Genomic DNA, 18,779 nt, shown 5'->3' with positions numbered 1-18,779 from the left:
AAGGAACTGAGATAAATAGTGCTTTAGTGTGAGGTTTTATGTTTTTCTGACTGGGGTTAGGCTGTGCTTACTGTGTGCTATAGTTATAAGTTTCAGAGGCTACAGTTTCCTCTGGTGTCTTTGTTTTTGTCTTTCCTGTTGTCTTTGAGTTTTTCTAGAGACTTCCTAAATAAGGTCTGTGATGTACAGTTCTTCTACTTGGATTCCCACTAACATGCAGGACCCTTCTGACATGGTGGTAAGGTGTTTATATGGGGAGACAGTGTTCCACTGTCCTTCGATTAGGTGTCAGTGTTTTAGTGAGCCTATGCCTCTGAGCTTGACTTTCACAAGTCCTTCTCAGTTTTTTTACCCCCTTAAGTGAGATAGGAAGAAAGGACTGAAGTTGGATATTTCCCTTCCATTAAGTTGGCTAGGCTCTGGCAAAATAATTTCCCTTCAAGAAGTTTTTTTTTAAGAACACAGTGCTCTAGACGTAATTCACAATGGCTACTTTTCCCTTCCTCTCCTGAAAGGATGAAGGGATTTTTCTCTTATATTCACTGTGAGAAACTGCTAGGTCTTCTGGAGATAAAACACAAAACTGTGAGGGGTCAGCTTAAGACTGGGCCCCCTGCCCCTGGGCTTTTTTTTTTTTTTCTTTTGATCTTTATTGGAGTATAATAGTTTTACACTGTTGTGCCAGTTTCCACTGTACAACAAAGCAAATCAGCTGTGTTTATACATATATCCCATATCGCCTCCCTCCCACCCTCCCAATCCCACCCCTCTAGGTCATCACCAGTCATTGACTTGATCTCCCTGTGTTATGCAATTGCTTCCTACTAGCAATCTATTTTACATTTAGTAGTGTATAAATGTCAATACTACTCTTTCACTTTGTCCCAGCTTCTCCTTCCTCTGCTCCCCATGTCCTCAAGTCTGTTCTCTATATCTGCATCTTTATTCTTCCTCTGCCACTGAGTTCATCAGTACCATTTTTTGATTCCATATATATATGTTCACATATGCTATTTGTTTTTCTCTTTCTGACTTACTTCACTCTGTACGACAGACTCTAGGTCCATCCACCTCACTACAAATAACTCAATTTCATTCCTTTTTATTGGTGAATAATATTCCATTGTATATATGTGCCACATCTTCCTTATCCATTAATCTGTCAAAGGACATTTAGGTTGCTTTCATGTCCTGGCTATTGTAAATAATGCTGCAGTGAACATTGTGGTACATGTATCCTTTTGAATTATGGTTTTCTCCAGGTATGTGCCCAGTAGTGGGATTGCTGGGTCATATGGTAGTTCTATTTTTAGTTTTTTGAGGAAACTCCATACTGTTCTCCATAGTAGCTGTATCACTTTACAGTCCCACCAGCAGTGCAGGAGGGTTCCCTTTTCTCCACAGCCTCTCCAGCATTTATTGTTTCTAGATTTTTTGATGATGGCCATTCTGACTGGTATGAAATTTGATTTGCATTGTGGTTTTGACTTGCATTTCTCTAATGATTAGTGATGTTTAGCATCTTTTCATGTGTTTGTTGGCCATCTGTATGTCTTCTTTGGAGAAATATCTGTTTAGGTCTTCCACCCATTTTTGGATGGAGTTTTTGGTTTTTTTGAGATTGAGCTGCGTGAGCTGCTTATATATTCTGGATATTAATGCTTTGTCAGTTGCTTCATTGGCAAATATTTTCTCCCACTCCAAGGGTTGTCTTTTTGTCACATTTATGGTTTTCTTTGCTGTGCAAAAACTTTTAAGTTTCATTAGGTCCCATTTGTTTATTTTTGTTTTTGTTTCCTCTACTCTAGGAGGTGGGTCAAAAAAGATCTTGCTGTCATTTATGTCATAGAGTGTTCTGCCTATGTTTTTATCTAAGAATTTTATAGTGTCAGGCCTTATATTTAGATCTTTGATCCATCTTGAGTTTATTTTTGTGTATGGTGTTAGGGAATGTTCTAAATTCATTCTTTTACAAGTAGCTGTCCAGTTTCCCCGGACCACTGATTGAAAAGGCTGTCTTTTCTCCATTGTATATTCTTGCCTCCTTTGTCAAAGATAAGGTGACCATATGTATGTGGGTTTATCTCTGGGCTTTCTATCCTGTTCCATTGATCTATATTTCTGTTTTTGTGCCAGTACCAAGTTGCCTTGATTACTGTAGCTTTGTAGTATAGTCTGAAGTCAGGGAGCCTGATCCCTCCAGCTCCATTTTTTCTTCTCAAGATTGCTTTGGCTATTTGGGGTCTTTTGTGTTTTCATATCAGTTGTATAATTTTTTGTTCTCATTCTGTGAAAAATGCCACTGGTAATTTGATAGGGATTGCATTGAATCTGTAGATTTTGGGGGGGTAGTATAGTCATTTTCACAAAGTTGATTCATCCAATCCAAGAATATGGTATATCTCTCCATCTGTTTGTGTAGCCTTTGATTTCTTTCACCAGTGTTTTATAGTTTTCTGCATACAGGTCTTTTGCCTCCTTAGGTATTTTATTCCTATTTTATTCCTTTTGTTGCAATGGTAAATGGGAGGGTTTCCTTAATTTCTCCTTCTGATTTTTCATTGTTGGTGTATAGGAATGCAAGAGATATCTGTGCATTAATTTTGTATCCTGCAATTTTACCAAATTCTGTGATTAACTCTAGTAGTTTTCTGGTAGCATCTTTAGGGTTTTCTACATATAGTATCATGTCATCTGTAAACAGTGACATTTTTACTTCTTTTCCAATTTGGATTCCTTTTATTTCTTTTTCTTCTCTGATTGCTATGGCTAAGACTTCCAAAACTATGTTGAATAATAGTGGTGAGAGTGGGCACCCTTGTCTTGTTCCTGATCTCAGAGGAAATACTTTCAGTTTTTCACCATTGAAGATGATATTGGCTGTGGGTTTGTCATATATGGCCTTTATTATGTTGAGGTAAGTTCCCTCCATGCTCACTTTCTGGACAGTTTTTATCATAAAAGGGTGTTGAATTTTGTTGAAAGGTTTTTCTGCATCTATTAAGATTGTCATATGGTTTTTATCCTTCAATTTGTTAATATGGTATATCACATTGATTGATTTGCATATATTGTAGAATCTTTGCATTCCTGGGATAAATCCCACTTGATCACGGTGTATGATCCTTTTAATGTGCTCTTGGATTCTGTTTGCTAGTATTTTGTTGAGAATTTTTGCATCTATGTTCATCAATGATATTGGCCTGTAATTTTCTTTTTTTGTGACATCTTTGTCTGGTTTTGGTATCAGGGTGATGGTGGCCTCGTACAATGAGTTTGGCCGTGTTCCTCCCTCTGCTATATTTTGGAAGAGTTTGAGAAGGATAGGTGTAAACTCTTCTCTAAATGTTTGGTAGAATTTGCCTGTGAAGCCATCTGGCCCTGGGCTTTTGTTTTTTGGAAGGTTTTTAATCACAGTTTCAATTTCAGTGCTTGTGATTGGTCTGCTCATATTTTCTATTTCTTCCTGGTTCAGTCTTGGAACTTTGTACTTTTCTAAGAATTTGTCCACTTTTTCCAGGTTGTCTGTTTTATTGGCATATAATTATTTGTAGTGGTCTCTCATGATCCTTTGTATTTCTGCAGTGTCAGTTGTTACTTCTCCTTTTTCATTTCTGATTCTGTTAATTTGAGTCTTCTCCATTTTTTTCCTGATGAGTCTGGCTAATGGCTTATCAATTTTGTTTCTCAAAGAACCAGCTTTTAGTTTTATTGATCTTTGCTATTGTTTCCTTCATTTCTTTTTCACTTATTTCTGATTAGGGATTTTTTTTGTTCTTTATCTAATTGCTTTAGATGTAGGTTTAGGCTGTTTATTTGAGGTTTTTCTTGTTTCTTGAGGTAGGATTATATTGCAATGAACTTCGCTTTTAGAACTGCTTTTTCTGCATCCCATAGGTTTTGGGTGGTCATGTTTTTGTTCTGACCCTGGACTTTTCATCTCTCAAACTTGTCCACACTAAACCTACAGCAAGCCATCAGTTGCTAGGTTTTCCTACCCTAGTACTGACCTGTTCTAATGAAGTTTTCTCTTTCTCGGCTTCTGTTCTGGGAAGCTGTAATTCTCTGTATCTGCCTAACTGTCTCTCTAGAGATAGAAGGGCATTGGTTTGGGGGGCAGTGGTTTGCCCTCAATTCTCTGATGGATCAAAGAAGAGTTGTTGATTTTTAGTTTGTTCAACATTTTCCTTGTTGTAAGGATGGGAATGATGACTTCTGAGCTCCTTATATGCCTCCAAAATGCTGGCCAAGCCTCCATGCCCAAAAATCAAGTGAAAGTTCTTCAGTCCACATTTGACCTGAATTCTCAATCATATCCAACATACCATTCTTTCGCTGGTGCCTTTGCCTCTGACTCCATGCATTGAACCTCAGTGATCAGACATTTCCTTCTCATCTCAGTCTCTCTGACCCTGCTCTCCCGGCATTGGATTTCATCCTTCTAGCTGTTCCCTTTCAGTCTCTTTTGCAGACTTCTCCTCTACTACTTGCCATTAACTGTTGTCTTTCTTCAAAGTTTTCCTCCAGCCTCCTCCTCTAGGGCTATTTTCCCTCCCTAGATAATATAATCCATGCTTAAGTGTCAGTTACCACTTACTTACCATGTGTTCCTGGGTAAGTAAGTAGATCTTTCTGAGCATCAGTTTTCTCATTTTGAAAAAAAGCCAATAGCATCAAATGAATTTTCTGAGGGTTGACTACAGTAATATAGAGACATATATGTATTGCATGGGTATTTATCAGGTTCTAATTTCTCTCCACTTATATTTTGCCTTGGGTTTGGGCTCTCAGTTCACAGAATGAAGTGGAAATGGTATATTGTCAAAGTATTCTTTTAATGTTGTCTTAAAGTGCATTGTAAAAGTCTGAGATCTTATAATAGCTACAGGTTTCCACATGGTCTGATCTCATTCCCTCTCATCCTCACCCGTTTCCACCCTCACCTTGCTCCCTGCCCAGTGATACTGGCCTCATAACTCTGGGCTTTGGCACTTATTTCTCCCTCTGCCTGGAGTGTCTGTGCCCACATCCATGTCCTAGCCTTCCCTGAACATGTTGTTCCTTACTTCCTCCCCCCATAACTCTCCTCCATGGCTCTTGTCACTGACATTTACTACCTTTTATTTAATTACTTTTCATTATCTCTTTCCCATCTGCTAGAAAGTAAACTCTATGAAGGTAGGGCATTTGCCTGTTTTATTCACTGCTGTATTCCCAGGACCTAGAATGGTGTGTGGTACATCATGGGTATTTAACCAATATTTGTCAAATGAATGAATGCATTTCTGGAAGCCTGACTACTAAGCACTACATACTCCCTGTCCTGAAAGAGGATTCCTTATGATCAGATCATTAGTATAAAAACTCAAAAACAACAAATAATTTGGCAAACTCTTATGGGATGTGGACATTTCCTAAGGCCTGGGCTGCATCTTAGGAGCATGGATAAGGCCTAACTCTCAAAACTGGTGATTGTCAAGCCCTGTATGGGCTCAGCTATGCCATACTCTCACAGTAGAACACATTAGGAATCTGTAGATATGATGGCTTAAGAACAGGGAGGCCCAGCTGTCCTGCATGGAGAGATACAGAGGCTAGGAGATCAGGAGAGGCCAGAGGATTTACCACCATTTCTGTAAAATTCATTCTGTCAGAGAGGCAGCTGTGGACACGGAGAAAACTATAAAGAAATGTGAGCCTTGCTGCAAAGTTCCAAAAAAGAAAGAGAAGGTCTAAGCTCTCAGGCCAATAATGAAAAACGCCAATTTGGAAAAGAAACTCACTAGAGACAGAAGCAATTCCAGTTCTAACTTGTCCTACTCTGATAGGTGCTGTTGGCTGTGCCTTAAGTCTTCTTTGGTTCATTCTGTTTTATGAGGACCCAAAGGACCACCCATGTATAAGCATCAGTGAGAAGGAATACATCATGTCCACCCTCATCCAGCAGGTAGAACACACATGCTCCACTGTGGTATCTCCCAGATTGTGTGCCAAATGAAATGTGTCCCAGCTTGTCCTAATGTGCTAATGATTAATGGGTTCCTTTCTAGGTCAGCTCACGTACACCATCTCTGCCTATCAAGGCTATGCTTAAGTGTCTTCCACTCTGGGTCATTTCCCTCAGTAACTTTGCCTTTTTCTGGACAAATAGCCTCCTGAGTCTGTATATACCAATGTTGATCGACTCCATGTTTCATGTTGGTGTAAAAGAGGTGAGTACATCTTCTGTTTTTCACTTTATGAAGGACTTTGCACCCATTTCTTTTTTTCCCATGACTCTAGTCCTAGCTCTTGCCCACCCATATACTGCTTAGCTGATGTTCTTTACCTGGAGACTTCACTGTTTCCAATTATTAGGTCAACGTTGCCCAGAACAAAAGGTGTAGACATGATGTCTGGCACTCCCACAACAATACACACTTACGTTCCCACAGATTCCCTATCTCCCATTTCCTGTATAATTACCCTTGTGTATTCCTTAAGGCTCAACACCATTGTTCCCTACAGGGACTGGGATCCTTTCCTGAAAGTCAATTGGCCAGGTTCTACCACTCTTTCCAGCTCATACCAATCCTCTCGCCTGGGAAAGGGCAAAGAATCCTGGCTTGTGGCCTATGACTCACGACTTGCTCCAAAAGGACTGGCACTCTCATCACTTGTCTGACTTGGAGAATCACTGATGCCTGAAACCTTCTTTTGTTTACTGTCATAATAACCAGAAAAGACTCCTTTAGAAATGGAGTTTGGGCTTGCCAATTTGAGACATTCTATAATGAATTTCCAGTAACCCAGCCTAGGGACCAGCATAACAGTGAGGTTATTTAAATTCTCTAAGATTCAGTCTTACCTTCTATGAGATCATGGGTTTGTTGCAAAGATTAACAACAGCTGGTCCAGAATAAGTACCATATATGTGTTTTCAATTGTTACCATTATTAGCTCTCTCATTTTCCCCAGGGACAGCATTTCCCATTCCCAACATAGTTCTCTCTACCATCTAGGGCTTTCAGGTCCCATGATACTAACCATAGAAAACTAGGCAGACTGTGATGACTGTCTGACCTCAAAACTATTTTTCTCTTTCTCTTTGATAGTGTTGTCCCCAGAAGTAACTCTGGGGTTGTGTGTTGATGGTTTCCTATATGACAAGACAAATTTTAGATACTGAATTTCAGTGTAGGGATTGTTCTGTTTCTCATACTCACTCACAATAACATTCCCTCCTCAGAATGGGCTGCTGTCTTCTCTCCCCCATTTGTTTGCCTGGATTTTTGCTGTCCTAGCAGGTCATATGGCAGACGTCCTCCTGTCCAGGAATATTCTCAGCTTACTCGCCATCCGGAAACTCTGCACCTTGCTAGGTAAGAAACAGCCAGGACATTCACACATTTAGGGGTATTTCACCCCCATCTTTGGGATGCACCTGACTGTGTTGTCTGAATCACTCCCCAGGATTTCTCCTGCCTGCCCTCTTCAGCCTGTGCCTGCTTTACCTGAATTACAGCTTCTATGGCACTATGATTTTCCTGATACTTACTAATGCAACAGGAAGCTTTAATATGGGTGGAATATTAATAAATATCTTGGATATCGCTCCCAGGTAGGGTTTTAAAAATCTCTTTCTTTCTTGTATCCAAGTTCTCAAGGATGTTTTAAGATTTCAACTATTTTGGAATTGGTGGTAAGTAGGCCAAAAGTTCTGAAGAAGCATCTATATAGGTCAGACATATAACTTAAGTAATATTTATGTACCTAATGATATATGCAAATGTATGCAGCTATCATATGTGTATGAAGAAGTATAGTCCAATGAGCAGGAGCACAGATTCCAGAGTCAGACTATGGGGTTTCAATACCATTTTCCTCAAGCAAATCACTTACTTTCTCAACACCTGTTTCTCACCTCTAAAATGGGAGTAATAAGAAAATGGTTACCTCATAAAGTTATCCTCATAAGAGGATTAAACAAGTTAATATAGTCAATTACATAGAATAGTGCCTGGAGCATAGCAAACATATATAAGGGTTAGCTAGTCCATTAAAATTGTTATTATATGCATGTTTATATATTATTACTCCTCATGAAAAGCCATCAGTTAGTAATATTTATTTTGTAACTAAGGAAACTGAGGTTCAGATACTTAATTGTCAGCCTAAGATCTCACCACTGGCTTGGATATTACCTAGGATTTTAATCCAGATCTCTTTGGTAAAAAACATTTCCTCTTTTTACTACGTTATGCCTTTTTTTAGATATAATAAGTGTGACTAATGGAAGCAGTTCTGTCATTTGCACAACTCCAGGGGACACTATTCACATTGTACTTTACGGGGCTAGCACTCTCTGGAGAACACAGATCCAATATGAACAGAATTCTCTGAAGTTTTGTAAAGCAGAGGCCTGGGGTAGAGAGGCAAAAATCTACCAAGATTCATTTACTTTGTCACAATTCTGTAAAGAATTTTGCCAATCAGATCTACACTAGGTGAAGGCCAGAGTAATGAAGATATGTATCCATTTGATTTATTCAGTTCTGAGACCCTCCTTAAAAATGCCTGCAAGTATTCTGATTACTTGGAATTATCTAAAGATTACTTGAAATTATATTAATAAAAGGATTATTTGATATAGAATGCACAATGTCAACTGAGCCATGTGCCCTCTGAAAAACGGGTAAATTAAGAATGTATATACAAATAGATAAAGGAAATTATAAATAGCTACCATCTGTTGAGTATTTTTTATGTGACTGTCATGCCCCAGTGTGAGATAATATTGTCCGCATAGTGTGGGTAAGATAACAAAAGACCAGGGAAATGAGTGTATGTGAAGTCACATGATTAGTAATAAAAAATAGAGAGAGGGTTCATACCTAGATCTGTCTGCCTCCAGAGCTGTCTAGATGTAGTCAATGCCTCACTAGTGTTATTTACCAGTGCCTGGTCAGTAGGATGGGAAATATCTCAACCAGCAGTGGCTTAGATAACACAGAACTTAACCTGAGTTGCATCATTCCAATGGGCCCAAATTCCATGTTAGCCAGGTAATTTTGTAGGGTCAGAGAAGATATACTGATATACAATTTGGAAACATTCTTAGTCTCTTAAGCTAGTTCATCCTCAATATTTAGGGCATATGTGCATTATGTCACAAACATATTGATTTATAATGCTTAAACTTTTTAATTAACTGGTTAGAGATGAAACTTATTCCTAATGTTCCTAATCATATACCTCCCTTGCCTGTTAAAAAGAGAGAGTAGCATTGACATATATACACTACCAAATGTAAAATAGATGGCTAGTGAGAAGCTGCTGCATAACACAGAGAGAACAACTCGATGATGGGCGATGACTTAGAGTGCTGGGATAGGGAGGGTGTGAAGGAGTTACGGGAGGGAGGGGATATGGGATATATGTATAAATACAGCTGATTCACTTTGTTGTACAGCAAAAACTGGCACAACAGTGTAAAGCAATTCTATTCCAATAAGGAGCTTTAAAAAAAAAAAAAAAAGGAGTTCCCTTAGAGGATAAATTACTAAATTGTCCTTGTAGGGGAATTTGGTCTTTGCTAGAACTGAGGAAGAGGTCAAGCAGTTACATTTGTTTAAACAGAATGAAGGTGGCAAGAAAGAAGGTCTGGAAGGAAAAAGAGGAGACATAGATGTGGTTCTGTGAGAATATTGTTTGGGAAATGAAATTGAGTAAGACAAAGACCTGGGAATGTAGTGAGCATCTCTTTGATGGGTAGCAAGAGTAGAAAAGCACAGAGGATTCTAAAGATACTATGTGATGCATTAAGAAGGCACTGTCATCCCCTTGACATTCTTAAAGGGAGGCTCCAAAATTTTTTTTAATTGCTTTTAATTATTTTTGACTGACGGATGGGTCATGCACCCTTGAATTTCCCTCCATGTTAGACTATAGTTCAGATATCTGAATCTTATTTAATTTCTACTAAATCATTATTACAAAAGATAAATAAAATTAAAAAAATAAATTGTTACACCAAAATATAAAATCAGTTAAATTGAAAGTCAACTTCAGTGGTTATTTACACTTTCAAAATGCTTTTGCCATGGGTTATTGCAGCTAAAGAATAAGCAATCTTAGAGCTAATTGCTGTCCAGGAAATTGTCCTGCATTAAAACAGTCTCAAGGTTTTCATTCCCTGTATCAAATACATACTGTTTGGGGTTTGGGTGGCATGAGGAATGGTGCATAAAAAGCTCTCACCTTTCTACTCTCAGATCAGGGAACTGCTCTATACTGTGGATGTGTAATGATTTTCAGAGGAATTGTCATGGCACTCAGGACTTTGACACTGGGGATTTTGTTTATATCTCTAATTATGGAATGAAAGCACCTCTTTCCATAAAAATAGGTTAAATCCTTTCCCACTGCCACAGCATGCTAAAGACTTCTGAATCTGAAAAGAGAGCAAAGTCATTAAAAGTGTTATAGTTACTGAATATATAATAGGATAAATACAAAGAAATCCACACCTAGACTTGTTATTGCAAAACTGCTAAAAAAGAGAAAAACAGCTGTATGCAAAATGCACATTACTTTCAAAGGAGAAATAGTAATATTAACAGCCACCTTCGCAACAGAAACTATGAAAGCTAGAAGCCAGTTCCTAACATGTTAAATATATATATATATAGTTAACCTAGAAGTCTACGTCCAGCAAAAATTTCCTTTAGGAATTAAGGTAATATAAAAACATTTTTCAGGCAAACTGAGAATTCATCAGCAACAGACCTCCCCTGAAAGACTTATTAAATGGGAGTTCTTCAGGCAGAAGTGAAAGAATCACAGATGAAGCATAGAGGTATAGAAACAAATGAAAAGAGACAGAGAATAAAAATATTAGAGTAAATCCAATAATTACTAAATTCACAAAACAAAAACTATAATACCCTATAGGGTATAAAATATGTGTAAGTTAAAATGCACAACAATAAATAGCACAAAGGATAAGAGGGTATAAGTGAATTTAGAGGTCCTAAGGTGCTTTCATTAATGGGAATTTTTTAAATATTAATTTATACTAGAGCATAATAAGTCAAGGATACATGTTTAATCTCTAAGGTAACTACTGAGGTATAATAAAAGTGTAAAGGGAATGATATTTTAAAAAAATTAGTGAAAAAGAAATCAAGAGTAAAGTTAAAAAGGAAGAGAGCATAGAAGGGAAAAAATAGAATGATGATCATTTTAAGTCAAATGTGTCAGAAAAACATGACATATAAAAGAACTAATTCTTCCAAATTTTAAGTTAATCTGGATTGAAATAAAAGCAAAAACAAAATGTAATAGATTAAAAGGAAAATAGATCAGACAATGCAGACTTTAAGGCAAGGTACATTACTAGATATAAAGAGCACTTTATAATTATTTTAATCCACTAGAAGATATTTCTATGCATCTAACATTTTACAACCATAAAGTAAAATTTGAGAAAACTGTTAAACCTCCATGTAGGATTGAGCAGCTTGTGTATGACTGACATTCCAGCTGAGAAAAACTGGAAAAGTCTAGATAAAATACCATGAGTATTCACTAAAAGGCATCAGACAGCAGCAGAAGCCAATGAGACCAAAGACATCAGAGGCTAGCACCTCTGAGAAGTGAGCTGACAATCCCCACCATTTTCCCTTGGGGCTATTTGCCAATTCTGGAAATTGGCAAAAGGCTGATAATCCAGCTTTGGCCCTGGTAGAAACCTGCTGCTCTGGACAGAGAAATTAGCCAAGCATTTGTCAGGTGCACAGAGCTAGAGTGACAAAATTGGAAATTAAGGGAACTTAAACACAAATTCAGTTTCTCTCCTTGAGATGATTTTTGAATTCTGAGGTTCAATAGGGCAAGGGGCAAAACAAAACAAAACAAAACAAAACAATCTAAGCTAAAAATCAATAAGAAACATGCCAGAATTTCCCATACCATCTATGCTAAGGAGACAAAATCTACCAGGGCCTGGAGGGACCCAGCTGAATATACCAAGCTCTATTTAACACCAGGAGGACTATACTCAAGGAGTGGGGAGGTACCAGAGGTATACTGAGTCTTATAAAAATTGAAAGCTAGCCTCATCTCAGTTCATTGCCTGTTTAAGTTAAAATGATAAATTTCCTCCCCTCCAAATCTATCTAACTATTAGAGAAAAGAGTAAATCTTTTCTGGCAAAATATAATATAGTCTAAAGCCTATAGCTTCTTTATTTAATGTCCAGCATTAAATAAAAATTATTAGGCATGCCAAGTGACAGGGCCATTTCATCAACAACCATAAAATGCCATTAAAAATAGTCCTACAACTGACACAGATATTAAAGTTATCAGGCAAGAAGAACTTGGAAATATCTATGATAATATACCCAAGAAACCAGGGGGAAAGCTGAAGAAAATAGATGAAAAGATAAATAATTTGACCAGCATTGGAATCTATAAAAACAATCAAGTGGAAGTTCTATAACTGAAAAATAAAATGTCTGAAATTAACATCTTCATAGATAGGTTTAATAACAAATTAGCCACAAGAGAAGACAGATTGGTAAACTAGAAAACATATCATTAACAAAATCTAAATTGAAACATACAAAGAAAAAAGTAGGAAATAAAGCAAATAGCAGAAATGTGGAATTAAGTGAAAAGGCTAACCAATCTGTACTTAAATCACAGAAAGAAAAAACAGATAAAATGTGACATAAGCAGTATTTTAACAGAAAACAGCCCCAAATAGCTCAAAAGTAATAAAAGACAGTAAACCACACATGCACAAAGCTCTTCATATTTAAATCATAATAAAATGTAAATTAAATATATATATACATATACATATATAAAATGTAAATTAAAATATATATTTTATATATACATATATATACACACAAATATATATAATAAGAAGGCTGAAAGTCAAAGATAAAGAAAAAAATCTTAAAACAAACTAGAGAGAAAAGTCATGCTACTTTCAAGTAGCAAGAATGAGCCTGACATCTGACTTTTCAACAGAAACTATAAAAACCAGAAGATAATGAAATGAAAAAATGCTGAAAAATAAATGCCAACCTAGAATTTTATGCCTAGTGAAAATGTTCTTCAAAAATCAAAGAAAAAAAATGTTTTCAGACAAACAAGCAAACAGAGAAATTGTCATCAGCAGATCTTCACTAAAAGAAATATTAAAAGGAATTTTTCAGTCGAGAAGAAATTATCCCTGATGAAACCTGAAAATACAAGACAGACTGAGGAGCAATAGGGGGAGTAAATATGTGTGTAATTAACAGACTATTGAACTTTAAAACAACAGAGAATATCTTATGAGTTGAAATGCATATAGAAGTAAAAATACATTAAGGGATGAAAATACAGGATAAAATAATGCAAAGAACAGGAGGGAGGTACATAGATCTAAAAATATTCTCATATTCTGGCATAATGAAAATAGCAAAAGTATAATTCATAATAAACTTAAGTAAAGAATACATGTTGTATCTTCAGTGCTGAAAAGAATAGTGAAATAATGTTATAGAGGGAAAAAGGAAATAAAATAGATGAATCTAAAAGAAAAAAGTGCAATTAGAAAGGGTAGGTCAAATAGAAAATAAATGGTGAGCAGATAAAGAGTCACAAATATATCAGTAATTATATTAAATTAATATGGATGAAATACTTCAAGTAAGTAGCAAGATTGTCAAGCTCAATAAAAAAGGAAATGCAGCTCTTCTAAAAAAGGAATAACTATGTTAATATCAAATAAAATAGATTTTAATGCATGAAGCATTACTAGCAATAAAGAGTGATATTTCATAATGTTAAAGAGAAAAACAACAGAATTCTACTTCTTTTGGAACCTCATCATACAGCTTTAATTTATACTCATCATGAATTGAGTGAACTCAAAAACAAATTTACAATGACAGAAGAGACTTTCACACACTTCTTTCAATACCTTACATCAAAAAAGAGGTAGACAAAAAGTAAGGATATGGATGATTAAACAACAAAAACAATAAAAATGAACAGTGTGGACCTAATTGACATATGTAGAACACTGCACTCAATAAGGAGAGAATTCACATTCTTTTCAGCTGCCCATGGGACATTTTTCTGAAATTAACAATATGCTGGATCATAAAGCAAACTGCAGTTAATTTTAAATGACTAAAATCATTCAGAATACGTCTGTAATCACAGTGAAATTAAGGTTGCTATCAAAAGCAAAAGATAACTCCCATTGCTTTGAAATTAATGTTTAGGTCAAAGAAGAAATCACATTTGAAATTAAAAAATACTTTAAATTACAATGAAATATGACATATCAAAGCATGTGGGATGCATTTAAAATCATGCCCAGAGAGAAATGTATAGCTTTAAACATATATATTGAAAGACAAGTCTTAATATCAATAATCATGTTTGTATCTCAAGTGGGTGGGGGGAAAAAAAGCAACAAATTAAACCCAAAGAAAGTAGAAGGAAAGAAGTTATGACGATTAGGGCAAAAAAAATATGTAAAGCCAACAATATCAAAAGTTGCTTCTTTGAAAATTAATAAAATTAATGAAACAAGTAAGATTGATCAAGAGAAAGGGGAAAATTATCAATATAAGCAATAAAAAAGGGTCCATTGTAATGTCTTAGCACATAATAAAGAAAATAACAGAATATTATAAACAAGTTCATACCAATAAATCTGAAAAGTTCCTCAACACATAGACACACAGAGTCATAAAGTAAAATTTTAAATATTTTTTGTGGTGGAAGGGGCTTATGAAGGCAGTAACAAGGGCTCCCAAAGGCATAAGTGGCCCTATTCCCACGGAAAACCCAGGGGTTCTATTACTAAAATGAAAGGAAAAATGAATACTGGAGACAATCGATGGTTTCTGCCCCAATCTGCACTTGTGGATGCTCATAACCATAAACGTTCTTCTTCACACATTAAAAGACACTCTCCAGCTCCCCCCCAAAAAGAGACAACTCAAATTTCCACCATGTGACTGCATACAGCTCCACAGTCCAGGGACTCTAGGTCCAGATGTGATGCTTCTCTGACCAAGGACACATAAACTTATAAACTGTACACTCCCTCCCATATTCAACATGTAAAGGCAGAGTAAGAATGGAATAGACCCAAGGAAATAAAACAAACAAAAGACAGAACGAAACAAACCCAAAGCCCTCACTCTCGTAAAAGAGAAGAATTGAAAGCACAGAACTATTAATGGTGAAATCTGTTGGGCAGGAAAGGCATTGACTCCCTGTCCTGGAGTGAACTAATTTCTTGATTAGACACAGACTCTGTTCTCCAAAAGGCACTTCCTTGTTCTTTATGGCTGATGGGTTTGACCCCCGCTTTACCTATTATGGTCTGTGGCTTGCCTGCTTTTGTAGCTCACTTTCTGCTGAGGTTGGTTTTGGCACTCAAGATTGGCCAATCACAGTTGCTTATAAACAAGTTTCTGGTTTCCTTGCCTGAATAATGGGAGCAGTCATTAGGACCAGTAATTCTAGGACAGTGAGAACAGGCCCGGTGAACAGAGCCTTCAATTTTGTATTAATCCCAAATCAGTTCCTATTACCAACACACATCACCTTTGGAATTTCTTAATTCTATTTATAGATTTCCTGACTCTGCTGGCTTTCACTATAATATGGTCTCATTTTCTCAATATATTAATATTCTTTACTGCTGAAGTAGTGTTCTTTACTACTTCTGATTCTATAGTGCAACCAGAAAGTTACTTGTATCCATATAGTTTTTCAGACATTTTAATGGAATTTGAATAGTGGGAATGGGAAATTTAGGAGGTCAATAGTTATCTCTCTTAAATCTCATTTCATTAGATTTTTCCTGCAGCATCTGTATTACTTTACATGTGTGTATTGTCATTTATTTTTGTATAGATATTATGGATTTCTTAGAGGATTTACAAATGTAATTGGACTAACAGGAGGACTAGTTGCTTCCACTGTGACTGGAATGATCCTTAGTCAGGTAAGGAACACCCAGACGTGGGTATTTTTCTCATATTAACTGTATAGAAAAAGAAGGTAATGCATAAAAAAAATTGCAGAGGAGATGTCAGTAAGAGGTGAGTTATGAGTTTTTGTCATACTAAACTTGGTCGAATCAAGCCAATTCCCACCAAACTTACAGATGATACAATTTCTTTCTTGTTATATGTCAATTAGTTGTTCTGGCTTCTGCTTCCATTAATGGGAGAGTGAGTAATTTGAACTAATTCTCTTAATAAAGACAATTTAAAAGGCTGAAAAATAGTATATAAACGTACGCGTACAACAATTTTACACCCCAAGTCCCACCTAGTTATGGCATCAAGTTCAAAGTGGAAAAAAAAGTTCAAAGTGCGGAATGTGTCACCCCTTTACTGGGAGATAATGCATACTGTCCCTCTATATCAGGGGTTACATGCTCCATGATGCTATATACAATGGTAGCACAGCAACCCAGTAGCTGCAATGAATACTTCCTTTCAGAAAAGGAGAATTGGGAGACAAACAGCAGCCATTGATCCTTAGTAATGCTGACACCCTTCTATGCAGATATTTTGAGAGCTACATCCTGATGAATGTTTGAATGTGCTTCAGTCAGGCTCTGAAGCAGCTGAAGGTAGGGACTGGGGCTGGGGTGCTTTGGAGTGGTCTTTCTTGGTTAGTTTGTTCAGCATAGAGGAAGGTGAGTGACTCCAATGTTTGTGGACCAGAAGGCAAGCTGGAAAGTAATTACTGCAGCTACAATAATTTTTCTGGTTCTCTTCTTGGACATTTCCCCACTTCCTTGAAGTTAGCTATATTTATATAACTTATTTTAGCCAGTGACACATGAGAGAAAGTGATATGCGTTCATTCTGAAGAGAAGCCACTCTCTCGCTCCGACACAGCAACTGGCAACAATCAGAATGGCAACTGAAACTCCATTGGCCAGGATCCAGGAATGAAGAGGTGTGCAACATAACCTCTGGCCACCTTGCTATGGACTTTCAGTTTCAACAAAAACCAAATTTCTACCATTAAAAGCCACTAAGATTTGGTGAGGGGTGTCATTAGTTACTGTAGTATAACCTACTCTAACTTGACTGGTCAGGAGGATCTATCCAGAATGAATCACACTAAGAAAAAAATTATAGAAAATACAAAATATTTGGACTCAGTGAGAAGGCCAAACATACATTTAACTGGAGTTTCAGAAAACAGAATAGGGCAGAAGTTAAATTTGAAGAGAAAATTATTGTTTTCTAGTTTTTCAGAAATAGTAATTCACATCTTTAAGAATCTCAATAATGACAAGTAGGATAAGCAAAAAGAAATCTACAGTTGAACACCTCATAGAGAAATAATGGAAGAGCAAAGACAGAAAGAAAGTTATACAAGCAGCAAGAGATATAAGAAAGTTTGCCTTCAAATGAAAAACAATTATACTGATCTCTGACTCTTCATCCACAAAAAAGGAAGCCCAGAAGACAGTAGAATGATATCTTCAGTATAGGAAATGAAAATAACTGCCAATTTAAATGTGTAAACTCAGTGAAGGTATTTTTTTTTTGGTGGAGATAATTCAAGCAAACAAAAACTGAAGGAGTTCAATTCACTAATGGGCATTTAAAGAATGTTTTTAAGCATAAGAAAGTTGGAGATACAAAAAGGAATGAAGAACAATAAAAGTGGTGTGAGCAAATCCACTTATTATTTGTTTTATCGTACAAAACAATAAAAGTGCCTTGTGGTGTTTTAAAAAATTACGTATATAGAATGAGTGAAGTAGACAATAACAAAAGTACATTAGTCAGGAGAGGATAAACGGAATAAATTATCCCAGAGACTTCATGTTGTCTTGCCAGAGGATAAAAGTATTAATAGAGTTTGGTGCGCCAAGGATACATGTTGTAATTTCTAGGGTAATAATTTTTAAAATAAAGAAAAATGTATATAAATTTCAAAGTAATAGAAAAATGAAATAAAAAACTTTCTTTAAAAGAAGGCAAAAAACAAGAGAAAAAGCAATATAGACCAGAAGTTGTCAATGTAAAGCCAACAAAATAAGCAGGTAAATTAAGATACACCAGTATTTATTCATAGACTACAGGATTCTTCTCCAGCTCTCTTTTTTAAATTGTGTGTGTGTGTATGTGTGTTAAAGTAAGAACCACGTAACATAAATTTATCCTCTTAATTTTTAAGTGGACATTACAATATTGTGTAGTTACTATTGTTAACTATATGCACATTGTTGTATAATAGATCTTTAGAACTTTGTCTTCTTGCATGATTGAAGCTCTGTACCCATCGAACAGGAACGCCCTGTTTCCCCTTCTCCTGGACCTCTAATTTTTAAAATATAAAGATTAGTATTAAATTTTTTTTTGATATGTGGGTTAAAATTTCAAGACATAAAGTATGGAACTTTCAAACCAGGAAAGAGGGGAACCATGGAATAAAAAAAAAAAAGGAAGCAAAACCCCCTCAACATGAAAGAAGGTAAGAAATGGTATGGGGGTTGGAGGGTTGGAATATAGGTAGAAAAACAAACTGAAAGCACAAAGAGAGATGGTGAAAATAAATCCAAATATACCAAAGATCACAATAAATATAGATAGACTAAACTCTGCAATTAAAGGACAAAGTTTGTAAGACTAGATTAAAAACAAAAGCTATTCATACCTAAAATAAAGCCATAGAAACACTGAAATTTGTAAGGATAGCATGAAAAATGAAGTAAACATTAACCAAAGGAAGATGATATTA

The 18,779-nt window shown here is 36.1% G+C and overlaps 1 protein-coding gene across 5 annotated transcripts in view; it reads left to right on the top strand.

Moving 5' to 3' along the window:
• Nucleotides 1-18,779, top strand: part of SLC17A1 (solute carrier family 17 member 1) — a 58,482-nt gene that overhangs the window by 21,580 nt on the left and 18,123 nt on the right. For all 5 annotated transcript variants that reach the window (XM_057699607.1, XM_057699611.1, XM_057699609.1 and 2 more), the window contains exons 7-11: nucleotides 5,829-5,947; nucleotides 6,051-6,212; nucleotides 7,229-7,361; nucleotides 7,453-7,600; nucleotides 15,921-16,011. In XM_057699607.1, the coding sequence (XP_057555590.1) occupies nucleotides 5,829-5,947; nucleotides 6,051-6,212; nucleotides 7,229-7,361; nucleotides 7,453-7,600; nucleotides 15,921-16,011 (653 nt within the window). The remainder of the gene's footprint in view (nucleotides 1-5,828; nucleotides 5,948-6,050; nucleotides 6,213-7,228; nucleotides 7,362-7,452; nucleotides 7,601-15,920; nucleotides 16,012-18,779) is intronic.

The sequence above is a fragment of the Hippopotamus amphibius genome, chromosome 11, assembly GCF_030028045.1.
Source record: "Hippopotamus amphibius kiboko isolate mHipAmp2 chromosome 11, mHipAmp2.hap2, whole genome shotgun sequence".
Lineage (NCBI taxonomy): Eukaryota > Metazoa > Chordata > Mammalia > Artiodactyla > Hippopotamidae > Hippopotamus > Hippopotamus amphibius.
The sequence above is the reverse complement of the archived record's forward strand: the minus strand, read 5'-3'. Positions and strand labels throughout refer to the sequence as shown.